This window comes from Rhinolophus ferrumequinum, chromosome 27 (genome assembly GCF_004115265.2).
Source record: "Rhinolophus ferrumequinum isolate MPI-CBG mRhiFer1 chromosome 27, mRhiFer1_v1.p, whole genome shotgun sequence".
In the NCBI taxonomy this organism is placed as follows: domain Eukaryota; kingdom Metazoa; phylum Chordata; class Mammalia; order Chiroptera; family Rhinolophidae; genus Rhinolophus; species Rhinolophus ferrumequinum.
The window spans coordinates 25,089,340-25,115,928 of record NC_046310.1 but is presented as its reverse complement, the minus strand read 5'-3'; the positions used below and the strand labels follow the sequence as shown (position 1 = coordinate 25,115,928).

The 26,589-nt window shown below is 43.1% G+C and overlaps 1 protein-coding gene across 1 annotated transcript in view; it reads left to right on the top strand.

The window, feature by feature from the left end:
- Positions 1–26,589, top strand: part of DISC1 (DISC1 scaffold protein) — a 285,116-nt gene that overhangs the window by 252,271 nt on the left and 6,256 nt on the right. Inside the window, exons 11-12 of the mRNA XM_033099896.1 lie at positions 5,039–5,309; positions 20,298–20,415. Coding sequence (XP_032955787.1) covers positions 5,039–5,309; positions 20,298–20,415 — 389 coding nt within the window. The remainder of the gene's footprint in view (positions 1–5,038; positions 5,310–20,297; positions 20,416–26,589) is intronic.

The following is a 26,589-nucleotide window of genomic DNA, read 5'->3' as shown; positions in this document are numbered from 1 at the left end:
ATTGCAGAAAAATTACAGTCATTGTGCATACATGAGTCAAAGCTACCAATGCCAAAGATAAAATCCCAGAAAGAATTTTAATAAAATTCAGCAAATATTTTGTATTGGATTCATTAAAAAACAAATCATGTAAAAACGTTGAAAATAAAGGGTGGTAACAACACAAGCAAGGAAAAATTGAATGAAAAGAATGTTGGACCAATAATTATAATATCAGACAAAATAGATTTTAAGGCTAAAATATCATACCAACAAAGAAGACCATCACACTGAAAAGAAGCAGTGGAAAATTTAATGATTGGAACATATGAGTCTAACATTATAATATAAAATACATAAAACAACCAATAGAACTGTGGGAGGAAATAGATAAATCAAGGATTATAGTTGGAAATTTAAGACTCATTTCAGAAACTGGTAGGTGAAGCAGACAAAAAAAAAGCAAATATATAACAATGTTAATAACATAATATTCTCTAACTTTAGACTCAATGAGAACACTGATTCCTTTTGGACACATATGGAACACTTACAAAGAGCAATCAAGTACTGGATGATAGAAGAAGTCTCAATTAGTTTTATAAAGTATGATCTCAACTGTTATGCAATAAAATTAGATATTAGTCTAAAAGCTGAAAAAAATCTCTTCTATGTAGAAATTGAAAAACTTACTACTAAATAGCACATGTGCTAAAGAGGTAATCATGAGGAAACAATGAAAGCACTAAAATATAAGATTTGTGGGACAATAATGTTGTAAATTCTGGAAATAAATCTGGTTTCATTATAGAAAAATATTAAAAATTGGTAAGTTTGATGGTAGGTACACAAAATGGGTAAGTTAAATTATTTTCCATATTTTTCTGTATATTTAAAATATTTAATAATTTAAAAACTTAAACATAACTTATAATAAATAAACAAAAATATTAGACATGATTAAAATATTACTCAGACAAAAATTTAGAGCTTTAAATACATGTATTAGAAAATTAAAATAGCAAGAGAAGAAAATAAATGAGTTAGCAGAAGAAGCTAATAAAAAGATAATAAATCTGAAGTAATGAGAAAAAAAGGAAACCTACAGATAAGATCAGAAATGAAGGAAACAAAGGAAAAAAATGAATATCAAAGATTAACAAAGCAAATCTTTGAAAAGATTAATAAGTTAGCAAACTTCTGATAAGACTGAACAAGATAAATCAGAAAAGGGGTAAATAAAATAGACTGCAATAGAAATCATTATTGCTGCTTTTTTGTTTTACATCAAAACTCAGTATGTAAAGGAGAAATATCTATGGACACAGGTGATTTAAAAATTTTTTTACATTATGAACAAACATTATAATATGTATGTAGCTCATGAGATAATGGACTGATTTCTATAAAGGATATAAAATGTTAAATTGGACATAAGAAGAAATAGAAAATGGAATAGGCTATAAAAATTAAAGATATTGAAGTAGCAATAAAATGTTTCCTTCAACAAAAGCCTTAGGGAAAGGATGGGGAACCCACGAAAGGAATAAACAGGCAATGGATTTGAAGAGAGAAGGCGCAGAAGAGCATCTGAGTGGCTGTGCCCCAAGCCTAGTGGAGAACAGACAGTGAGGGGTGGGCTGGGAGGAGGAAGCTGGGGAATGCAGTCCAGTGTTCCTGTGTCTTTTCGTGCGTACCAGACCCTACTCACTAGAATTTATCTGTAACCCCAGATTCACTATTCACGGACGGGTGCAAAGTGGCTAAAAATGTGAATCACCTAATGTGTTCATTCCCAGCTGAAGTGGAACAAGGCAGCGCTCTGCCTCTTTGTTTCAGCCCTCATCCTGTAAATAAGTGTCCTTTCTGCTGTCTAGTTAGGGCCATGGTTTTCACACTTTTTTGTGCATTGTTTTGGGGTGATTTCACTGTTTAAAATGGCCCCCAAGTGTAGCTGCAGTGCTGTCTGGGTCTCCTAAGTGCCAGGAGCCTGCAATGCATCTTGTGGCGAAAACACATGTGTTAGAGATGTTTCGTTCAGGCATGGGTTATATATAAAGTGTTAACTTGGACACAAGAAGAAATAGGAAATAGAGTAGACTATAACAATTAAAGATACTGAAGTGGCCATGGGCTCAGTGTTAATGAACTGACAATATATATTAAATAAGGTTTCTTTAAACAGAAACACACATAAAACAAGGCTATTTATTGATTGGTTGATGAAAATGTGACCAGAGCCTCGCGGGAACCCTGGATTCTCCTTGTTCAGTATTCACTAATTTGTGTTCACGGTGGCTTTATAGAAGAGAACTACTGTGAAGAATGAGAATTGACTGTACATGTATTTCATCGAGTACATACCTAGGAGTCGCATTGCTGGGTCCTATGATTGACATATTTTTGACATTAGTCCACTGTCGAAGAGATTTCAGAGACATTCCTGTACACTCCCCCCAGTGGTGTGTGCAAGTACAAATAGCGTCATGTCTTTTCCAACACGTGGTATTGTTAGGCTTTTCCACTTTCGCCGTCTGGTTGATGTGTAGTCCATCACACTGTGTTTAATATGCTTTTTGCGGATGCCTGATGGTGTTGAGCATCTTTTCATAAGTTACCTATTGGCCATTTGGATGCCCTCTTTTGTAAACTGTTCAAGTCTTTGCCCTTTTTAAAAACTGGGTTGTCTGTCTCTTTTTTATTGATTTGTTTCTGTTTATATTCTGGAATCAGACCTTGGTTGGTTACATGGATTACAAACAATTTCTTCCACTTTGTGGCTTACCATTCCATCCTCTCAATGGTGCTTTTTGATGAATGCAAGTTGTTAATATTAATGAAGCCAAATTTATCATTTGTTTTCTTTATAGTTTAGTACTTTTTTATCCTGTTGAAGGACCTTTGCTTACTACAAAGTCATAAAGATGTTATCCTATATCATCTTCTAGATGTTTTCCTGTTTTATCTTTCACATTTTGATCTACAGCCACTTGAAATTGATGTTTGTAGGGTGTGAGCCAGTATTCGTGATTTGATTGTTTTTTCTTACAGTGATATCCCATTGGCACAGTACATGACGGCCAGTTCCCACTCTAGTTTATCTCTAATAATGCCTTTGTAACATACGAGTCCCATCCTTTTACTTGCAACCTGTTTGCATCTTTGCATTTAATGTATGTCTCTTGTAAGCAACATATAATTGGATTTTGATGTTTGTGTTCTAGTCTAAAATCTTTGCCTTTTAAATATAGTATTTATCTATTTAATATTTAATGTCATTCTTAATATATTTGGGGATAAGTATTTCAATTTTACCATTTTCCCCATCTGTACCATGTTATTCCTGTCTTCTTTCCTTAAAGCAATATTTAAGTATTCTTAATTTTTAAAATGTTCTCCCATATTAGTTTTTCAGTTTTATATTCTTTTAGCTTCTGTTTTTTGACTAGCATAAAGGGTTCAGTATGAATCCTTGACTTTGTAAAGTCTAATCTAAATAAGCATTTTTACTACTTTCTGGACCTGTGACTGTCTTCTTTTCATTTCTTCCTTCCGTTTGTGCTGGTTTTCTGTATTTTAATTCTCTCTATATTTTAGACTACAAAAGAAATTACGATTGCTGTTTCTTTTTTAACATCAATATTCACTTAGATTTACCCACATATTTACTCTTCCCATTGTTTTTCATTCCTTTATGCTTGTGCTACTGCCAGCTGGGATCGTTTCCTCTATCATGGATGTGCTGCCAAGGAGTTCTTTTAGTTTTTATTTATCTGAAAATATTTTTATTTTATTTTTACTTTGGAAGGAAATTGAAAATGATTGTATAATTTATAGATTTACAGTGATTTTTTTTCAGCATTTTTAAGATGTTTTATTGTCTCCTGGCTCCCACCATTTCTGTCACCCATATTATTCTTCCTTTGAAGTAAATGTCTTTTTTCCTCTGGTTGCTTTTAAAAGGTTTTTTTCTGTGGTGTTCAGTAGTTTCACTATGATGAACCTAGGTGTGTTTTTATTCTTTGATTTTTCCTGTTTTGAGTTTATAGTGCTCCCTGAATGTGTGATTTGATTTCCCTTGTTAATATTTGAAAATTCTTAGCTAATATCTCTTCTAATATTGTTTTTGTTTCATTCTTTCTTTTTTCTTCTGAATTCATCATTTATAGACACAGGCTTTAAAATAATGATGATTAATATTTCCAAGAAGATAGAGGATATGATGGACAATTTCAGCAGAGAACTGAAATATGTAAAAGAAAATCAAATGAAAATTATAGAATGGAAAAATAAAGTAAAATTTAGAATACAATTGGTAAATTGAGCAGCAGATTAGATACAATAGAGGGAAGGATTATTAAATGGAAGATAGGTGTATAGAAAATATCCAGCCTGAAGCTGAATAGATGGATGAAAAAATACATATTTTCATTTAAAATCACAGATTTTTGGCTTTCCATTAAAAAAAATCAAAATGTTGTGAACATTGAGTCTTCCTTACCCATAGTGTTAGTTGGCCTGAGCTAAAGGGATGTGTCTTTCTGAGTAGCTGGAGTCCATGCCTCTCTATTGCTTTCTGCCACTGAGGCCAAATACCTGTTGTTATGGTTTATATATCCCCTGCCCTGCTTCACTCATTTACATTACTCAGGGCCATAGGGGGAGGCGCAGTCTAAGCAGATGGAGGCACATGAAAAAGTACTTAGCTAGGGCGAGTTAGGCAGGGCTGGGGATTCAGAGAAAGTCAGCAGGGCGGGAGCACAGACCTGAGCAGGGACTGCTTTGTGTCGGGCCACTGAGTCTGGGAAAACGCACAGATCTTGGATGTCTTTGCAGACCAAGCAGCTAAGAAGGACCAATACTTACCTTACTGCTACTTGGTGATATACAAATTCGGCCCCTCTGAATCTTCTGGTCTTCATAATCCATCACTATGTAAAATGAGGTTGACAACTGTAAGATGACTCGCAAATGTTAAGCCAGGTAGACAAGCTGTTGACTTGGTATGGTGAAATCTCGCTGAATTGATTTTTATGCTTTTGTTTCCCCTCTATCTTAGCTGCAAGTGTCCATTGCTTGGAAAAGTGTGGGAAGCTGACTTGGAAGCTTGTCGGTTGCTTATTCAGAGCCTGCAGCTCCAGGAGGCGAGGGGCAGCTGGTCTGCAGAAGAGGAGAGGCAGACGGATGACTTCGGGGAAGCTGCTTGTACAGTCTCTCCGGTCATCTCCCCCTGGCCCCACTCTGAAGACGAGACGAAGACCCCTCTGCAGGCATTCGAAGAATGGAAGGCTCATCTAGATCCCTCTCCTCACTGCACCGGCAGCGAACAGGTGAGGTCTGTCCATCCTGTAGCCTCAGCAGGGGCCACCCTCCCAGTGACAGCAGACAATACTGAGAGAGCTTCCCACTCACCCATATAAACTTTTAAAAGTTTTCATAGCTCTTGAATATGATTATAAAATCAGGTAGAATTTTTGTAGAAGTTTAAAATATAGAAGGACAAAATGAAAACCTTTTGGCATATTTAGTTCTATTTTTCTAATTTAATGGCTACAGTTAGATTATACAGTCTAATATATAATTACTATATATAGCATACAAGGTCAGACAATTAAGTTTGTGAACTCATCCTAGAAAAAGTGCTACATACCTCATTGCTGAATATCACTACGGTCACCTTCAAAATACTCCCCTTGGGAAGCTATGCACCAATGCCAGCACCTAGTCCATCCTTCAAAGCAATTTTGGAACTTGTTTTCTGGAATGGCCATCAGAGCTGTCCTTGTATTACCCTTGATGTCCTGAATGTCATCAAAATGTCTTCCTTTCAATATTTCCTTTATCTTTGGGTAAAGAAAGAAGTCATTGGGGGCCAGATCAGGTGAGCAGGGTGGGTGTTCCAATACAGTTATTTGTTTACTGGCTAAAAACTCCCTCACAGACAGTGCTGTGTGAGCTGGTGCATGGTCGTGATGTAAGAGCCATGAATTGTTGGTGAAAAATTCAGGTAATTTTCATCTAACTTTTTCATGCAGCCTTTTCAGCACTTCCAAATAGTAAACTGGGTTAACTGTTTGTCCAGTTGGTACAAATTCATAATGAATAATCCCTCTGATATCAAAAAAAGTTAGCAACATCGTTGCAACAAGTTCACGAACTTAATTGTCAGACCTCGTATGTTATAGCTACTGTATGTAGTATATATGTCATATATTTCTATATTTAGAATCTATATTTCATATCATTTATTAGAATCTAAAATTCAAATATACGTATATATCCCATTAGTTGCTTTTGGCAAAACCAGATTATAATGAATGTTTTTCATCTGCTCTTTTCATCAACCCCCCCAATAGTTACTTGACTTATGAAATATATATATATATATAATTAAAATGTGGATTTATTTAACACTTTACCCCAAGGCTAACCTAGATCAACAGAGAAAACCTGCCCTTCCCTTCCCTCTCCCCCTCTCCCCTGCCCTTCTTTCCTCTCCCCTCCACTCCCCTCCCCTCCCCTGTCTTCCCTTCTTCTCCCCTCTCCTTTCCTCATCTCCCTGGTCATCTCTCCACTCCCTCCTGCACCTGTCACTCACTTTCCCCTCTAACCCTAATGCTATTCCTTTTAATGAAAGGGCTTTAGGAATTCTTTTTCCAATTTCAGTGCCATGGCAGGAGGCCTTGGAGCTCTTTTTTCTGGCCAGGTTCCCAGGTGTTCTGAATATTAAAAGGAAACAAAAGTGTGGTAAAGCTGGAGGAACGTGTCACTTCACGTTTATGTCTCACATTTGACGTTAGATGTGCCCACTCTCTGGGTCTTTGCCATAACTCATGTGGGGAGAATGCCCCCCACACGTCCTCCACCTGGGCCAGCCTCTGTGGCCTGTCTGCAGGGCCATGTCTTTACAGAGCAGTCACTTGATGACAACGTATGTTCACTGTCACTGCCTCTGGATTGCTTGGAAAACTGATGTATTTGAATTGAATAACCTTATGAGAAAGCAGGCTGTTGTCACTCTCTAGGGTCCCACCGGCCTCATCATATTAGGCTCTAAATTGAGCCACAGATGATCTCAGCTCCTTTGTTAGTCAAGACTTTGCAGGTGGCAGCCTCCCCGAAAGCCTGGCTTCTGGTGCCCTTGGTAGAGTTGCTGAAACCTTGCTTCCTGTGGCAGCTGGCCAGCTGGAAAGAATATTCTGGTGTGGAGGGAAGTGCCCTGTAGGCAAGAGAATGAGCCCTGGGTGGGAGAAACTATGCGCCCTGGGGCTGAGGCTTCCAAGATGGGCCTGGCTCTCTAGAGTGGGAGCAGGGGCTCAGTGCCAGGGCAAGCAGGAGCCCAGCCAGATATGGGGTGGGGTCCGCTGGGATGGTGCCCCCTCTGGAGGTCAGGACTGGTTCAGCAGTGGTGACCCTGTGGAAGGAGTCTCCTTCCTCCCTACCTCTCTCCCTCCCTCCCAACCCTCCTTCCATCCTTCCTCCCTTGCTCTCTCCCTCCTTTCTTTCTTTCTTTCCTTCCTTCCTTCTACCCTTCCTCCCACCCTTCTTTCCTCCCTCCCTCCCTTCCTCCCACTGTTCTTTCCTTCTTTCCTTCCTTCCTTTCTCTCTTCCTTCTTTCCTTCCTTCCTTTCTCCCTCCCTTCTCCCTCCCTCCCTCCCTCCCTCCCTCCCTTCCTTCCTTCTTTCCTTCCTTCCTTCCTTCCTCTCTCTCATCCCTCCTTCCCCATGTTTCACTCCAGGCTCTCTGGTGGATGACTTTCCCAGTTATAGGAGGATTGATTATTCTTCCTCCATGAGATTTTACACCTGCCAATGTGGCTATAGGGAAACAGAGCTAAGTTTGCCTATACGCAGGAAATTCAGAGTCAAGGAGAATAAAGACGGGCGCCTTGTTGTAGAGTGACACCTGAGGTTCCTGGTGAGGAGGAGGCCCCAGCATCCGCTTCTCTGAGCCCCCCCCACCCCCCCACGCCACCCCCGAGCTCCACTCACCCTCTGAAATAGTGAGGACTTCCTGTAGTTTTGGTTGCTTTTTGGGGGGGCAGGGAGAGCAGCGGGAACTTGAAAGTTTTTGCTAGCTTTCAGTGCCATCTTCCTTTCCTTGCCAAGCCCGGGCCCAGTGCTGTCCCCACATTGCTTCTCGGGGTTTACACTCCCCTTGGAGGGTGGGCGTCCTTTGATGTGAGTGGCAGGAGCGTTAAGATGGTAGATATTTTCTGTAAATGGCAAAATTATGGGACGGAAAACAAAGCAGCTGTTGCCAGGCATTGGGGTTGGGAGAAGGGATGCTTCACAGAGAGCAGTGGAGGAATTTGGGGGTTTGTGTGTGACGGGGCTGCTCTGTATCTTGACTGTGCTGGTAGTTACGTGACTGTATGCGTATGTCTAAGTCTATAACTTTACACCCAAAAGAGTGAAATTTACTGTATATAACTTCAAAAGTGACTAAAATCACTAAAATGACATCCACCTATTTAAAAGCAAGACTAGAGATGTTTGAATCAGTTACACTTGGCTCAGCGTTGCCAGAAGACAGTAAAAAATGATGGAAGGAGCCTGAGGCTTCCAGGCCAAAAGCAGACTGTATTTCCTTACCTGCTAAAAAATATCCGAAACAAGAAATGAGAAGAAGGAAAACTATCTCCTGAGGTGGTTGTGAAGATTTAGGTAAAATAATGCATCTAAAAGTGACACAGCATACAGGCTTAAAAATGTTTTTTGTGTGTGCCTAGCACTCCTTCTGGCAGCCACAATGCTACCTCTAAGAAATTTTTAAGATAATATATCTTGCTTCCAGGATCAAGAAGCAGAGTCAGCAATGAATCATGGGAGACATCTAAGAAAATTAAGGTTTGATAAAGGAAACACCTTGTTTGTGTTTGGATGGAGGATTTTAGATCACTGAAGGCACAGAGAGACCACCACCAAGGGTCTGGTTGGGAAGGTGATTTTGTTTTCCTGCCTGACTTGGGCAGGGGGTTGATGAAGTCCAGGTACTTGTGTTTATCTTGTGGGGAAAGCGTCTATTTGCTTTGCAGCTCTGAGTTGGTTTAGCTTTGGAACACCCCGCTGGGTCTGGCCATCCCACACTGGCTTCTCTATGGAAACATAATGCCCCAAGGCAGTCAATTTCTTTTTAACCCAAATCTCCCATGAAACATCGCTCACTTCTTATGGAGTTCCGCAGGGAGATGGATTGCTAAAGCCCTCAGTGTGCTTAGCGGGCCCACGTGGTTTCGCCCATTTTGCCTGTGCTGTGTTAGAAGTGCTTTGTCACTAATCAAAGCTTTCCCTGTGATTGCACCTTTTCCTCATTTTACAGTGGGGCCCACAGTCATTTGCCTTGGGCTTGGTTGTGGAGCAGGTCAGCCACCGGACCAAGGGCCAGGAGTAGTGTGCGCCCCTCGGCTGGGAGAGCCCCGGGCTTTGTCAGTTTCCTTGCGGCTCTCCTGCAAGCCTTGGCTCTCCTGCAAGCCTTTCCGTGGGCTCTGGAAGCAATCAGCCCTGGTTTAGAGACGTTACAGAAATCGCATGGGAGCCAGACGGGAGCTGGGGACGCAGTGAGCCAGCTTCCTCCGCTGTGAGGTTGCTCTTTCTTTTTTCTTTTCTTTTATTAAGATTGTGGACAATTGCATTTATTCAGTATTCATGTGGTCAAGAGGATATAGTATTAATATTTGAAATCTGAAAACATGAAACAAATCAGAGTTTAGTTGTGCCACCAACATCATGATTTTTAAATTGAGTAAAAAGTAGTGAGTTGTGACAAAAAGGAGTAGAGGTAAAAGTAAGTAGGTTTACACCGAAGAGAACATTTTTCAGGAAAGAGGCATGTGAAATCTAGAGGCTAATGTTTTGGTTTCGGAACAATTTGTCTATACGGATGTGCAAGCTTCCATTTGTTAGCAGTAGCTGTCTTTTTTCCTTTTTATTAGTTTCAGGTGTACAAAAAAATGTAACTGTCAGAAAAATTAGTAGTCACAATATAGCCAACGAGGATATGAAAGACAGTTTGGGGAATATAATCAATAATGCTGTAAAGATTTTGTAGGGGGTCAGATGGACACTTGTCTCATTAGGGAGACCACTTCAGGGACAGTAGATGTCTGACCACTGCGTTGCACACCTGAAACTGAAGCTGAATTATATGGAATGTCAACTATAATTATATAGTCACCGGACGTGGAGTACAGCATAGGGAATAGAGCCAGGAGAATTGTAACAGCTGTATGATGTCAGAGATTGCTCTCCTGTTCGTGTTCTGGCCACAATACCTGCAGAATTCTTTCTTTCCTGTCTGCAGCCTGTCCTGCTGGGCTGCTTTCTGTTTTAACTATGAAGCCGGCCCCTCTCCCGCCAGTTCCTGGACAGCAGCACTCTGCCCGACTTCTCGCCCCAGCTGCTTCCTTTCTGAGCCAGCAGCTGCCACCAAAGAGGCTAAAAGAGGCCCCTGAAGGGCCAGCCGCTTTGAGCCATCGCATGTAGTATGAGTGGCCAACGTGTGAAGATCTCTGTGATGAAAGAAGTAGCAGCAGGACACCGGGCAGTGTGGCTTGCTTTATTTATCCTATCACATAGGTCTCCACAGATTGTCGCAGACATCTCCCAATTCTGTTTATTCAATTTCATGTGAAAAGACAGCTGGAAAAAAGGCATCTGTGGTGAAGACCTGTGTCCTCACTGTCTTACACTGATTTCTAATTCTAGAAACACCTATGCTGGTCAGAAGGCAGGTGCAGACCTGATTCTTTTTCTTCTCTGTCACTTCCTGGCTCACCTGAGCTCTCAAAGGGCCAGTCGCCTCACCAGTGAAATGGGGTAAAAGAAAAAGAACAGGTCCTGAAACTATGCCTTGCTGGCTTTTCCCACCTGGAGTTTGAGACAACACAGGAGATGCCTACGTACCTGTCAGCTGCTTTCATCTGGTGCCATTGACGAGAAAGCCCTGAGCTGGGGCACGAAGAGCTGGGCCTCTGTCTTCGCAACAGTTTAGGATTCTGGATCGCAAACCCAGTGGTCTGACCCAAGAGTAGAGCAGTGGCGGCTGTCAGGGTGCACTCAGGGTCGGTAATTGGTTGATTAATTAAAAAGCCAGAGACTCATAAAAAATGATATATGTGTATTTGAAGCTTTTTTTTAACTGAAAACACATATTTATTAATCATTTGCTAGAGTCCCACGGCTTTCTGTTCGCATAGGTCAGCTGACACTTTGCACAGGGCCCTCTGCGCATACCTTGGCCATAACCCGATGTCCAGGTTCTAACTGCGTTCTTTAAAGTGGGCTGGAAACTTAAAGGGCACTTGCAAAGCTATCCTCCTGTTCTTCCTCTCTCTCTTAAATATTGAGTTTTTCCAAGGTTTTCAACTGTTTTTTCCATATGTTTTCAACATATGGAGATAAGAACTCTCCTTTCACACTAATATTTCACTGCTTTACATTTATTTAAATTATGTCACTAGAATTTTAAGTACAACTGGCATAAGTAGGTTTAGGAACTCACACAACTCATCCCATAAGAACAAAAGTGCTTACCAGGCTCTGCCCTGGCCTGGACTTGGCCGTGGTCCCCGAGCTTGAGAGGGAGAAGAGTCACAGGACAACCTGGAGGTGACAAAGGAGGGGCATCTCCTGTCCTCAGCTGGCTCCCGCTGGTTCTCTCAGTTAATTCATGTCATCTTGTCAGTCTCCCTCACCCGCCCAAGGAAAGGAAGTGGGCTCCTCTGACATGCTTGCTTCCCCTGCTTTTGGAACATTCTGGAACAACTTCCTGGGCTCTCAGGGTTTACCTGTGGCAGTTCTTACACTAATTAGAAATAGTTCTGAGGAAAGCAACCTTGGGCTCTGGGGGACGCCTTCATCTTGGCACTTTGTTGGCATTCACTGCACACTGAGGGGCGGACAGAGGATGGCCACCTCCTGGATGGCCACCTCCTGGATGGCCACCGCCTGGATGGCCACCTCCTGGATGGCCACCTCCTGGATGCGAGCTCTGATTCCTGGCACTTGTGGCAGAGGAGGCTTACCCAGCGCATGCACAGTGGTTTCCTTCACGCAGCTGAGAGATTTTTAACGCAGGGTTTCACACTTCTGGACAATGAACTGACACTGCCCCTTGCCATACCTAGGCTACATCTGATTTCCTCGCCTCTTGGGGGCCAGGGCAGTTAAGTGAGGACCTTCCTGTCCCCCACCAGCTAGTTGTCAGAACTTCCTGCCCTTGTTGGCTGAGGCAGGGGGGCCTGGACTGGGGTTCTGTGAAACTCCTGCGTGGAGTATAAAGCAGGCTCCGCCTGCCGAGGGCTGCATCCAGGATCAGGTATTTAAAAACAGCAATTCTGGTAGTCTCATAGTTTACAAAAAAATGTTTGGAAATTCAAAATCCTTTTAAATCTAAAATGAGCAGAGATGAAAATTGGGGTTTGATTCTTTTCTCATAGTTCCTCTTTACTCTGCATAGTTCAGTGTTTCTCAGCAGCAGGCAGCTTACAAAGTACGTTCCCCTTAAATGGAACCCCCAACTGCATTCTGTTTTCAATTTCTTATACAAAAGGGTCTTATGGTTTGATGTCACTCTCCCCAGACTCTGAACCCTTGTGTTAAACAGAGATTATTTAGTTACACGCTGATGCTATGAATATCATTTACAAATAGATCTTTCCTCAGAAGGTTCTAACAGAGTTTGGCCTCATTCAGCTCTGATATTCATTCAAATGAAGTGTGCTAAAAGGAAAACAGACCAAATTCTTTTGAATAATCATGTAATATAAAATATAGCTGGAAACCACAGGCCAATCAACATATGAATTATCAGGCAGTTTCTTCTTTTATCAATTTTTTTTTTTTGGTTCTGTTCATTGGTTCTATTTAGAACTTGTCAGAACCCCTGTGACAAGCATGCAGATACTGGAAGACAATTCATGGCTCTCTGTGACCTAAAGACATCTAAATAGTTCACATGCTTTCCTTACCACTTATGACATCTGGATGCTTTTAAAAGAAATGCCACTTACTCAGGATGTAGCCCTGTAATTTGGATGAATACTTGTATTATATGGAGTAATAATGATGTACCTTTAGTGTCTTAATTTGTGCATCTGCTTTTGGCATTTACACAATGACTGCAGAATTCAGTGTTTACGTGGAAAGATGAATGCTTATAAAATCTATTTCAAATAGATGTGAAAGATATTCTTTGTGGTATGGACAAGGGTTTGTCTGAGGTAAATATTCTTTATGTGGATAATAAAAAAAACAAAAAGAAAAGAAAACCATTCCTGGAATGTATTTGCCAAGCAAATACTTTGGAAAACAGCCCAAAGGAACATATTTAAGGCTGTGATTTTAATACTGAGCTAAGTAAATGCTTTAATGCATCAGCTAAGCTCACGGGTGGTGGTATCACATCTGGTTTACCTCAAGCTATAGGAGAGGGAAGGAAACTTAACAACAGAACAAACATCATGGGGCTCAAGTCTCATTTTTGGATTCTAAGTCCTGTAGGTATGTGTGCAGTGCAGGGTTCAAATTTTTCTTTTATTTTTTTTATTTTTTATTGGGGAATATTGGGGAACAGTGTGTTTCTCCAGGGCCCATCAGCTCCAAGTCGTTGTCCTTCAGTCTAGTTGTGGAGGGCGCAGCTCACTGGCCCATGTGGGAATCGAACCGGCAACCCTGTTTTTAGAGCTCGCGCTCTAACCAATTGAGCCATCTGGCCGCCCTAAGTTTTTCTTTTTAAACTTAAATACTGCTATGGCTCAGCAATCAATAAATGCAGATAGCTTGACAACCACAAGGGAAGACTGCTCTGTCACCTGTCCTTTCTTTGTTATGTAGCCTGTGACTTTCACGGGCCACATTAAATATTTTTCTGGATAGGCAGCCATTGCTGATGCCTTATTCCATGGCCAAGGAACAGAGGAATGTGACCAAGAAAACTCAGAGTAGGGCATCCAAGATGGGGCTCCTGCCCCCGTTCCTCCTCCCGGCACCCCCAGTCCCTGGCAAGGGTGGAAGCAACTGGTGACTTTGCAGCATGGCGCCTGCACAGTGCATTTCCATGTGAAGAGCAGACCTAACAGGTGCTGGTTGATTCTCTCACACTAATTTTTAAATCATGCCAACACTTCCTCAGTTAGGAAATTTTTCTTGTGTTACTACCTGATACCATTTCAGACATCAGACTGCCTCTTTTTTTAGAACTACTTTTGAAAGCATTTTAAAAAACCAACTAGTTAAACATTCTTGATCCCAAGCTATAGGCAGTACCTGCCTAACGAGCAATTTAACCTAAACAGTTTCCTATTCCAAATACATTTTCTATTCAGAATAAAGATAATTAATATGATTTTCTCATCACACTAGATATAGCCTGATGAGATATTGTTACCAGACACTTGCTCTGATCAAAACAGTTATTTCCTACTCTCTGAATATGAGCTCTAGTTTTAAAACTTTAAATGTTGATATTTCCCAAATTCCATAGGGAGGACTTATTTATGGGAACCAATACTAAGTAAAAAGCCATTGGGGATGCTGGCCATGGAGTTTGTGACTTTTCCACCAGCGTGTGAGGTTTAGGGATCTGCTCAGGCTAGCAACTAAATGCGTGTTTGGATCTGAGCATAAACTTTTATAGATAAATGTTTGTAGAAAGTCTTTTTAATGGGAAAATCCTGCCCAACAAAGGGAATCCCGTTTCTGTTTTAAATCATGAGTCTGGTGAGCAGGACAGAAATTTGACATTAGCTCTAATTCAACACAGCTGGAAATTCCTGCCCAGACATTCAAGTCTACAGGTTTTGATCATGAGGTGAGTTAAGCAAATTATATTTGAGATATCGCCAGCCGAGCTGGCGCTACTGTCATGCCGCGTGGAGAGGCAGTAGGGGAGATGCAGGGCTTTTTCTGAGGCCAATGAAAGGCATGTTTGTGTGGAAGCTGTGGCAGGCGCACGGCTGGGGAATCACCCCAGGCAAGGCCATTGGCTGCATCAAGGGACGGGCTATTCAGTGAGGTCTTCGCAGGGCCTCCTTGGGTAATGCCGTCTTAGAAACAGGGCAGCTTCCTCGAGACCTGGTGAGAAAGAGGTCTCCATTGGTTGTTTGAACAATTGTGGAGCGCCTCTTCAGAGCTACGCAGAGCATTAGTCACAGGCCACAGAGGTGGCAGGACACCATGCTGCTTCCATCTTGTATGGAGACAGGCCGTGGGGGGACAGCTCTACCCAGTGGTCAGGTGAGGCAGGGGACACAGGGGCCCAAAGGTTCCTGGAAGGCATTGGATGTGCAGGGTTTTGAAGCCAGAGGGCATTGGGCAGAGAGGGGAAAGGCCCAGGGATGCGACTGTGTACTTGCTGTAGCTTCCTTCACTCTGACACATGTGGAAAATAGTTCCTCCCGGGGCTAAATGGTGGCATGGAGGGAGGGAAAGAAAAACCATAATTGTAATTGCTGAAAAGACTGCCTGATGGGACAAATTACTGGAGAGTTTCCAACGACACTTTGAACAACTTGTACTTGATCAGTTCAGAATTGCAAATCCTACCAAACTCCACGGCAGCTAGCAATACCAGCGACTGTAGTGGGTGATATTTTAATGATCAAGTATCAGTCATGCAGTCATGCAGCGTTTTTTCTTTTTTCCCTTTTTTTTGGTCACATTTAATTTAATAATAAAAATGGAAGCAAACGTTATGGATTTCATGCTGAGAAGCCCAGTGCCTGAATTGCTACGGGACACGGTTCAGAGAACGTTCACTGGGTCTCTGCCAAGACAACGGGGACATGAGAGAGCAAGGCTCCGTGTTCTTATTCATGAAGCAGAAACTTGTTGTCCTCCTGTGGGACTCACCTTTCCTGGGCTCCCAGCCTACGTGTCAGGGACACGTGGACCAAAGAAGGTCCCAGCTCACCTTTGCGTCCCAGGTTGTCTGCTTGACATCACTGCCACCTCCAGTCGAGTCCGTATCCGAGTCCTAGAGGGCCCCTCTCCCCACTGACATGAAGCTGAGCCCTCCAGGAAACACAGCCGATTTTGCAGAGTCCCAAGGGGGGAAGGGAAGAGTGATGCATCTTCAGGCTCTATGTCACCCCTCGGTAGCCTCTCACTCCCACCCTGGGCCAGCCCAACAGAAACCCCTGTCTGTGTGCCCACCGGCTCCAGAGGAAAGAACTGGCCAGAGTCTTCCTGTGTGTGTAGAAGAAGGAGCTGAACTAAATGGTTCCCAAGACCCTGCCAGTCCCGGTCCTGTCTGCTTCTGGGCATTGAGATCCTCAGGGAGGGCTGGGTGATGTTCTTAGTGGTGCTGACTGAGGTGACCCTTTGTAAATGCTCGCATTTGTTGTCCTGGGAAGCGAGGTGGTGTGAAAACCAGGGGCTCCACTTACCACGCAGCTAATCCCCAGCTGGGGCCCCTGCACAGTACACCTCACTTTCAGTTCACTATTTTGACTTAAACAGAAATGCCAGTGCTTCCAAGGCTTTTACTGAACGGCAGCTGTGAAGGAAGCTTCCTTTCTTTACAGACGAATGAGGGAACAAAACCTCTTTAACAGTTCCTATTTCCTTTGCTTGTTTTTTCCTTTCCTCCAAGTCTTGGAGTAAGAAAACACATCAAATTAGAACTTGGAGCAGAGTAGGCAGCAGAGCCCCTGCTCTCCTGCCAGGGGGTCTCTGCCAAGTAGAGACCTTGGCCTTAAAGAATACACTTGAGAAAGGGCTTCTGTGGGTAAGGAGTTTGGGCCCGGCCGTGGGGAGGCCTGCCTCTGCCCCACAGTGTGTGGGTGCTGGCTGGGTGACGTGACATGGAGACTGGACTCATTTGAAGGCTCGGTCCCTTCCATGTCTGCCTGGTAGCTGGGGCTCTCAGCTGCACACCCTCCCGTGACCGTCCACACGGCTTGTGCTGCCTCATATCCTGGAGGCCAGGGTCCAGGGCAAGTGATCTGAGAAGAGAACTTACCTGTTGTGATCCGGCTTTGGGAGTCAAGAATGTCACCTTTGTGTGTTCTATTCATTGAAGGATCTTCAAAGGCCCACCTCAGTTCAAGGCCGAGGAGTGATAAACTGTCTCTTGCTGGGAAAAGCCAGCTTCCAAAAGGCCGCCTCTACCCTCTGCTGTACCTGGCACAGCATGGAGGTGGGCGAGGAGCTTCCACCTGCCTCTCAAGTTTAGGGTTAACAGGCAGGACCTCTGCAGCTTTGTCAGCTGCCACCCACGACTCTGGTCCCACCCGGCCCTCTGTGGACACATAGGATTCCTTTGCACAGAGCAGAATTTTTCATCAGGTCAGCTGTCTCTGCTCAGTTTAGATTATAAACTGATTCTGTTCCCAGGATTTGAAGTGAGAGCCTTATAGAAAAGCCATAGCCCCCTCAAGTAATGCCCCGTACCCCCACCCTTCGTCACACTCAGGATACTCGTTCAGGACCAGAATCTGTGAGGCCAGCAGGCCTTGTCTCTGGTCATGAAGCTTGAGCTCTCTGAGTTTGTTACTGTAACTGCGTTATGTCTTTTTTATCTTTAAAATTGTTTTTTTTAATATTTAGGTGTATTTTTTCCATAGTTTTTCATTATGGTTTGAATTACTGTTCTTGGCAACTTTTTTTTATTATATTTTAGAGGTGTGGAAAATACAGCAAAGTACAGAGAAGAAAACAAAAATTTGCTCTAATTACTGCCCCTCAAAATAATTGTTACTATTTTAACACCTTGCCTACTTGAGTATTTCCTCATCATTAACTATTCTTGTATTAAAAATGGTTTTAATGGCTAAATACAAATTGATATACCAGAACGTATTTTAACCATCCCCTTTGTTGTACATTTATTTCTTCTTTCCCATACTTTTAATACAATTACTTTTACATTATTAAAAAGTATTTTTATTTAGTGCATATGATAAACACTTTTTTCATACTTAAAGCCTTAAAAAAATATTTAAACTTAAATATATACATTTTCTTGTTGAGAGATTCCAGGAAGCGGAATTATTGGCTCATAGGATATAAACAATTTAAAGTTTTTGCTACGTGGTCTGAACTTGCTTTCCCCAGTTCGCAAAATCTGAACATAATTTTAATAAAAAATAGGCAGGTAATATATGTTTGGGGGAAAATGTAAAGCCATATTTTCAATGATTTAATTCAGGTTTGATTTATATTTGTTTTAGCCTTAAAATGAGGATCAACTCATTTGATTCCATTTATGAGTGTTTTAAATTCCTTGGTTCCACATTCTGATTCTATGTTTTTTCTCTCTTTAAGTGTATTCTCAGTTGTATATATTTTCCCACTAACACTATTTTTCTCCTTCGTGCATGACTTGTGGCTTTACCACTGTCAATCATTTTTCTCCAGATGTTCTTTTTCTTAGTGTCTCATTTATTTCACACACGACTGGGGCGTTACTCGCTGCCTGTTGTCTCAGCCTCCATGTGATTTGTCTTCTCTGTAGTTCTGTGTCTTTGGATGATAATCTTATTACTTTTAGGATCAGTGAAATATATATGTGTGTGTGATTTTTATGTACTTGCTGTCTTCTCATCATCACTGCTGTGGCCAATTCGCATGCCTTCTTGTTTAATTGTGTCCATCTGTCTTCAAAGTTGTATGTTGTTGTCACTACATTCCTTTGCTTTTGTATATACATTTACTTGCAGTATGTAAGAGTGCTCCAATATTTACAATAGCAATTTATAGTTCCCATTAGCACTGTTTTATTCTAATATAATTGGTCATTTGGGATATAAACTTTAAAGCATTCTGGAGTTACTATAGTGAATGTTAAATTACTTATCTGGATTTAATGGTTATTCATGGACTCCTTATAATATTATATAACGCATGATCCCTAAGGACTTTTGAACAGTAAATATCACCACACCTGGGCCTTTTGTTGGGTCATAATTACAGCTTTTGCAGAAACTCTGTAGTGTAATTTGAATAGATAACTTAATTGTTTCCCTTATGCAAAATTCTTTTTAGTATACCGTCTAAGACTCACTATTAGTTGGGAAAATGTTACTTTTACATTTGGTTAAGTTTTAATTCTGAGCTCGCTTTTTGCTGCTTATTTATTTATTTAATTTTATTTTAATTGAGTTATAATTGACATATAACGTTGTGTAAGTTTAAGGTGTACAACATGTTGATCCGAGACATTCATATATTGAAACAGGAGGCCTACTGTGGCGTTAGCTAACAGCTCTATCAGGTCTTACCCTTGAGGCCCTGGGATGAATGAAGAGCCCTTGGCCCTGCCCGTGGGAAATTTATACTCCCTTGGGTTGTGAGAACATCACACATATCAGAGCTGCTGCACTCCGAGGTAGAAACGTTGTTTGGGGCCTTGAAGGAAAGGTTGGGTTTCAGAGAAGAATGGAGGACAGGGCACGAGCAGGAAGAATAGTTTGACAGTGGAAAGGCAGTGGGGTCAGTCCAGTTGGCAAAGGTTAGGTCACATTTAAGAGAGTTGAGGGGACACAAGTAGTGCCAGGTGTGGAAGGGCAGAGCTTGGACTGCTGTGGTGGCTTTGGCGGGAGACTGACATAAAGGAGGCACTTTGTGGGTAACGTTGAGGATATAAGTCAGAAAGGGAAACATTGGAGGAGGGCGTTTCAAGACTCAACTGTTCATTCATGGAACCGAGGAATGCCGTGTGCCTGCCATGTGTCTACCATGTGCCAGGGCTCTGACCCATCATCCCTGCTCTTAGGGGGCTGGACATTTATCATGGCGCCTCTTAGGGGGCTTACACTCCATTGAAGGAGAGAGGAAATGAACATCTGCATATATAGCAGCCATATGTATAATACACACCTTGTGGCATTTAAAGTTTCCTGAATATTCTAGCTTTCAGGGACTGTGACCAGTGTGCAGACAAATGTTCCGTGCACTGTTACATCCCTGGACCCTTTCAGGAATCTCTCTTTGCTCTTATGGCTCAGCCTGGTGGCTCCTGTGACTCTCCCCAGTGCCCCTTTGGTTACAATTCCTATTACATTGTCAGTCTGCCTGTGGATGCAGCTGGAAGACTCAGGCTTCCCCCAGGATAAATCCTCTTGAGGAGCTGACATACTGGAAATAGCATTTGAAATGAGCAGATACGGGAGGTAAGCAGTGGAGCCTGACGACACAGCTGCTCATCCGGTGATAACTAGCGATTAGTTCCTGTCTCCTCAAGAATGACCTCCAGGTTCTGTCGCTCTTCTGCTGGGCTGCAGAAGCTGTGAGAACGTGCCTCTGGCAACTTACCTATGTGTTCACGGCCCTGAAAAGTCTATAGCTTACAGCAACCTTCTTCTTTTTCCTGGATAGGAATCTTACATGCTTTCTGCAGAACTTGGAGAAAAATGTGACGCCATAGGCAAGAAGTTGTTATACTTGGAAGATCAACTTCACACAGCGATCCGCAGTCACGATGACGACCTCATCCATATCCTTTTCATCGTGCACATTTAGCACCAGCTAGGTTATTTGGTAAAAGTAAGTCTTAAAAACATACACAATTGCCCCATGCCTCAACAGACGGAAGCAGACAGGTATTGCTGTTATTACAGATCAGCACACCTCAGATCTCAGATTATCCAGTACCCAATGTCTTCTCTCTAGTTTTTGGTAAGGCAGCAGTTTTGGTTATGAAAGCTGACCGCTAAAAATTAGCCATGCAGTTCAGACATGCAACCATGAGACCAAAGCAGAATACGGTTTTCACGGAGCGGGAAGCTAGGTGTGTAGGACTCAGTGTCCTAGGAGCTTTCTCAACCAAGAACCCCAAATGCATGCGTCCTTTTCTTTACCACGTAGTTCTGCCATTTAACAGGCAGAAGAGTGTCACAACTCACAGGACTTCGGGTTATTTCTTTGCACTTTCTTCTTGCACAAGAGTCAACACACCTGGTGTCACATACATACAAATAACTTCATCAAAACTGGCTGCCGGTGAGCAAGATGGTGCGAGAGTTTACTAGCACCGCATGTCATGCACCTGTGTGGAGCACTGTGTCCCCTAGTGATCTGTGGGACGGTCAGTTTGTCGCTGCTTTGTTCCGTTGAGGGCAGATGGGTGAGCGCACAGGGATATGCAGCCCCGTCCTGTATCTTTTCATTTTTTTAATCGCAAGTCGACACTTCTTCAGATACAAACACTTTCCGTTCGTCATCCTTTCTATTCTGCAGTATGATGTTTGTTACATGGACTTGTGGGAATTGCAGTTATTTTGGTCTTTGCTTCTCATTGCTGTCTTTTCAGTATTCCAGTTCTTATCATACTTTATCTTGAGTGTGTGTGTGTGTGTGTGTGTGTGTGTGTGTGTGTACATAGCCTTAAGCGGTCAAGCATTAATTTTAATCACAAGTGTTCAGATCCACAGTTAATGATGGAGTCAACACTGTTTCCTTCCTCCTTATAACCTTAAATTTGACCTTGCTCATTAAACTTAGCAGGAAATTTCTTCAACATAATCAGCTATTATGTTCACATTGTTCAAGGTAGATTTTTAAAAGTGGACATTCTATACATTCTATTCCTCAAACTTCCTGCCACTTAAAAAAAACTGGTCTTTAATCTATTATTAGGAGGTTGGCCAAAGAAACAGTAGAATGTTTGGTTTGCATTTTTGTTTATTCCACGTTCATGGATCACACAGATTTGAGCACTTATAAGGGGACACGGCTCCTAGGAAATGGGCGAATGACTATATGTGGCTGGTCCCTTGGCGCTGCAGACCACCAGTGGCCCAAGCCCAGCTGGTGGGGGCTTTCCTCAGTGTGGCGTCCCTCAGGCTTGTTGGCCATTCTGAGACCTGCAGTCAGGACTTGTGGTGGTGTCTTGTTTAGAAATTTTCTAGAAAGTCATTTTGATTTCAGGGCATTGGGTTTTCTCCTTAATAAGGTTGGTGGCATGGAGGAAGCTGAGATGGGACAGAGCTGTGTGTAAATAAGAACCTCTCAGTTTTCCCACGGCAGTTCAAGCCATTTTCAGTAGCAGCAGGACCACACACAACTGCTAAGCCTCTTTAAGCATCAGTTTCCTCATCTGTCATATCAGATAACAACATGTGCCTCTATGGTTTTCATGGGGACTAAGTGAGGCTATATTCAGAAAGTATGTTTAACGTAGTTCTTATCTGGGGTAAGTGCTTGGTTTTAGGTAGAAAACTATGTTCTCCAAGGCCATTTTCCTCACCATTCTCAGGGTCTGTGTCACAAGCTCAAAGCACATCCCATAAGAGGTTTCAACTAAGTCCCTGAACTATTTTGTAATAAACATTTGATGGAATCACTCAGTAACCACACAATGACTTATATGAAAAACCGTTTAATTCTATTAAAACTGCTATAGGGGCCAGCCCAGTGGCTCAGGTGGTTAGAGCTCCGTGCTCCTAACGCCAAAGGCTGCCAGTTTGATTCCCACATGGGCCAGTGGGCTCTCAACCACAAGGTTGCCAGTTCAATTCTTTGAGTCCCGCAAGGGATGGTGGGCAGCGCCCCTGCAACTAAGATTGAACACGGCACCTTGAGCTGAGCTGCCGCTGAGCTCCCGGATGGCTCAGTTGATTGGAACGCGTCCTCTCAACCACAAGGTTGCTGGTTCGACTCCTGCAAGGGATGGTGGGCTGTGTCCCCTGCAACTAGCAATGGCAACTGGACCTGGAGCTGAGCTGCGCCATCCACAACTAAGATTGAAAGGACAACAACTTGACTTGGAAAAAAAAAAACTGCTATATATAGATAGGGATTATTATCCCTACTGGATAGCTGAGAAAACTGAGGCTTCTAGAAATTATGTAGCTGGTTTGAGGTCATTTCTAACCAGTGGCAGAATCTTCCAGCTGCAAGCCCCAGCAGGCGGCAGCTATGCCTGTAAATAAAAGGACAGGCCCTTCTGTGGAACATACAGTTACTATACACATTTTAAGCTATAGTAAGAGTTCTTTTTGAAGTCGTGATTTTTTGAGAATTTTGTTGATCCTTGCTGAGATAGGTGGGGACACACTGGGGACATGTCAAACCAGGGTTGGGAAGTGCTGGTTTAGGTACTGAAGTCAGTCACCCCCCGCAAATAAAATCTACAGATCGCTATGGATTTGAACTCAGAGTTTTCCCTGAGGCCCAGGCTTTGTTCCATGTCACTGATTGAGAGTAAATACAAGGAAAGTGACTTTGAACTCATACAAAGCAGCACTTAGATTTGAATGGAGCGCCGTGCACTGAGATAGAAAGATGTTTACAAGACTGCGGACGCAGCCCTTGTTTCAAATTAGAACTTATCTGGGGATCCAGAGAGGCCGCTGGAATCCTGCAGCCAAACTCTGACTGGATTGTTTCCATTCTTGATCAAAGATACAAAGCTGAGTGCGGCTGAAAGCAACGGCTTGCTGTCAACAAGAAAGAACTGTGCGGTGAGGGTAATATTTTTGTTTGGTTCCATTAAGCACTCTGCCAGAGCCCACTGTGCACGTGATGTGGAGTGAACGTGACGAATGTGAGTCCACAGCAGACGTCTGTGTCCAGAAGATTCTAGCCTTCGATGCAAGATGCTCATTCTTGGTGTGGAAGGCACTGGATCTGCCACATAAACCATGTGTGTGGGGAAGTCTTATTGGTGTGGCACCCAGGCGGGTGGCCGGGGGTCAGCTCTGGGTGTGAGTCTCTACGCAGACCCTCTGGGTATCCTGACTTCAGGTAGGGGCTACAGGCAGCCTACTGGGAGTCTCCTGCTTCCACGAAGAAGACACTGGATTGACAGATCTGAGGCGGGTAACAGGCCATGTCTCGTCATCATCCTGACAGGTTCACTAAATTACATGTAGCATGACCAAATAACAACACAAACCCGTCAGCTACCACGGCGGCAAATGTCAGAAACGTGTCTGCAACACTGATTGAAAGAGCTGGTGTCGCACAGGTGACTCACGCCTGGTGTCTGAGGACAGGACAGGAGATGAGACTTCATTGACAGTCAAGACGGATTTCCAGGAGCATTTGTCTGAGTCTTTAGCACAATTTCACAGTCATTTTGGGTCCTAATTGGCAGTTATGTTTTGAAAAACATTTTGAGTGTCTGTAATGGTTCCTCTGTGTTCAAAACTCTTTAACTGAAACCATGCAGTTTAGGTGGATTTTTAAACAGGCGGTTGTCTCACTTTTTTCACCTTCAACTTCAACAACGCACTTTCAAAGGAGAGAAGTATGCTTGGGATTGGGACACTGGGGGCATCTTTCAAAGCCCTCCCGGTGGTTCTGCCTGCCTCTGAGTCACAGATGAGATGGGAACAGACGGATTCCATTTGGTCCTTTACAGCCACGTCCGGGAAGCCCTCATGGGATTCTGTTCTCTCTGCTTGTGCGGAAGGCGTGGTGCTTGTTGGCAGGCCAGCGCTGTGAGTGCATCAGACGTCACATCCCCTTAAGAGGCCTGTCTGGTTCAGCTTTCAAGTGTGTAGCTTGAACATACAAAAGTAACAGGAGTTTGGGGATAATTGCTCCCTCTCCCTGGGGATGTTTTCCACTTCTGGAGCTAAAGAGCTAGAAGAGGGACCGTGACGATCACGGAGCCCCAATCACGAATTTCATAAAACTGACCCGAAGAGGCTGTTATTCATGGCGTCGTGATGCAGGTCTGGTGGCCACGGCTCTTCCCTTCAGCTCCCACCACAGGGAGTGGGATGGGCAGAGGAAGAGTTGGAGCCCACAGTGAGGGACAGGGCGTGGACACAGTGGGGTACTGGCACCAGGTGGGCACCACAGAGAGTGCCCGGGACAAGCACCAAGTCCACGAAGCGAGTCATGTGTGGGCAGTGCTTGTCTCTGTGCCCTTGTGCAGCTGTGCTCCTCACCGTTGGCTTTCCACGAAGGTACATTGCCCAGGCCTGCAGGCCGTAGTGGCTGTAGGGGAATCGCTGTTCTTATGAAGGACGATCTGGCCAGTGAGAAGCGTTTCAAGGCTGTACTGATATTTCTCTTTGGACCAAACTAGGTCAGATGAACGGAAGGCTCAGCTACTAAAATGATCACTCGGAAGCTCCAGTGCCACACTCGATTGGTTTTATATATGAACAAAAGACCCCTTTGAAAGAATCTGAGGACCTCTGCAAATGGCTGCCTAAATGACAATCCTGCCTCACCACTATATTCCTGGACGACATCTGTGAGACGTGTCTTACCCCCTTACTAATTACAAACACAGTTTGCAGAATTTTACTATCAAGAAGTTATGCACTTGCTTAACATGTATGTAGTCCATCCCAAGGTCGTAAAGAATGGTCTTGGGTTCCAAACATGTTTTAAAGATGTTGGCATGTCAACCCTCGTGTCATTATTGTAACTAGTGTGCCAAGTTTCTTCGATGCCACCGCTACCTGGTGCCATATCTGTTACGGGGACAGTATACTTAGCTACAGATGTTTCTATGGCACAGGCATCCTAAGAAGCAGTCAGCTCTTGTGAGATCTATTCTCACACTCAGGTGCACTGAGCGCCTCCATCATTTACACCTAAAATTTCAATACGGAGTTTTGCTTTATTTGTTCAGCCCTTTGACAAAAATCAAGGTCAAATATGTTCATGGGCTTCAACTATGAGCTCATCGGACTAGCAATTAAAGAATCTAATTCCAGTCCTACTCTACTACTTAGTAGCCTTAAGATCTTGGTTAGATGTATGAAATGGGATACAGTGAGAAAATGTTGTGAAAATATTTTTAAAGTATATTTTTCAATCTAACCTCTAAGTACCTTTCTGCAGTCTGGATCTCTCCCCAACCTCAGACGTATACCTGCTTCCTGCGTGGCATCTCCACTTGGCTGATAAGTAGGCTTTTCCAATTTGACACATCCAAAATCAAATTCCTCCCCACACTCGGCAAAGCCCAACTCATTCCCAGTCTTCTCCTTCTTGATACCTTGCAAGTCTAGTTTTCCAGTTCATGGCTTAGATAAAAGAAATCTGAGAGTCATTCTCACTGCCTTTTCCTTCTTTCACATTCCACATGCAGTTCATCACCATATGCTGTTGGCTCTACCTTCAAAATATCCAGAATCTGACCACCTCTCATCACCTCCGCTGCCACTGACTGGGTCCAAACTATGATCTTTTCTTGTCTGAATTATTTCTCTCCATGTTTCTGCTCTGCCCCCTGTAATCTATTAACGATGAAAGCAGCCAGCGTTGTGTCATTCCCCTGCTCCAAGGCCCCCCCCCCACAACTCCCATCTCACAGTCCATATATGCGGCCTGCATGCGTGAGTGTGTGTGTGTGTGTGTGTGTGTTGCTCTACTCACTGTCACTTAAGCAACGTGACAGCAGTGACTTTGTTCACTCCTTCACTTCCAGGTCATTTCTTAGCACACAGTAGGAGCTCAGGAAATATTTGAATACTTGAATGAGTGAAGAAAAGAATGAGGATCTCTAGCTATGCCTTCATCTTCCTAACTGCTTAATGGCGAAATGTGGTTCACGTGGTTTCTTTTATAAACACATCTGTTTAAATATGAAAGTGTGCATGTCCATTGTGAATATTACAGAAGTATGAAAGGAAAGGCGATATCTCCTTCCCAGTGCAAATACCTAGAAATTCACCACTCTGTCTTTCTAGCTAGAAGTAGC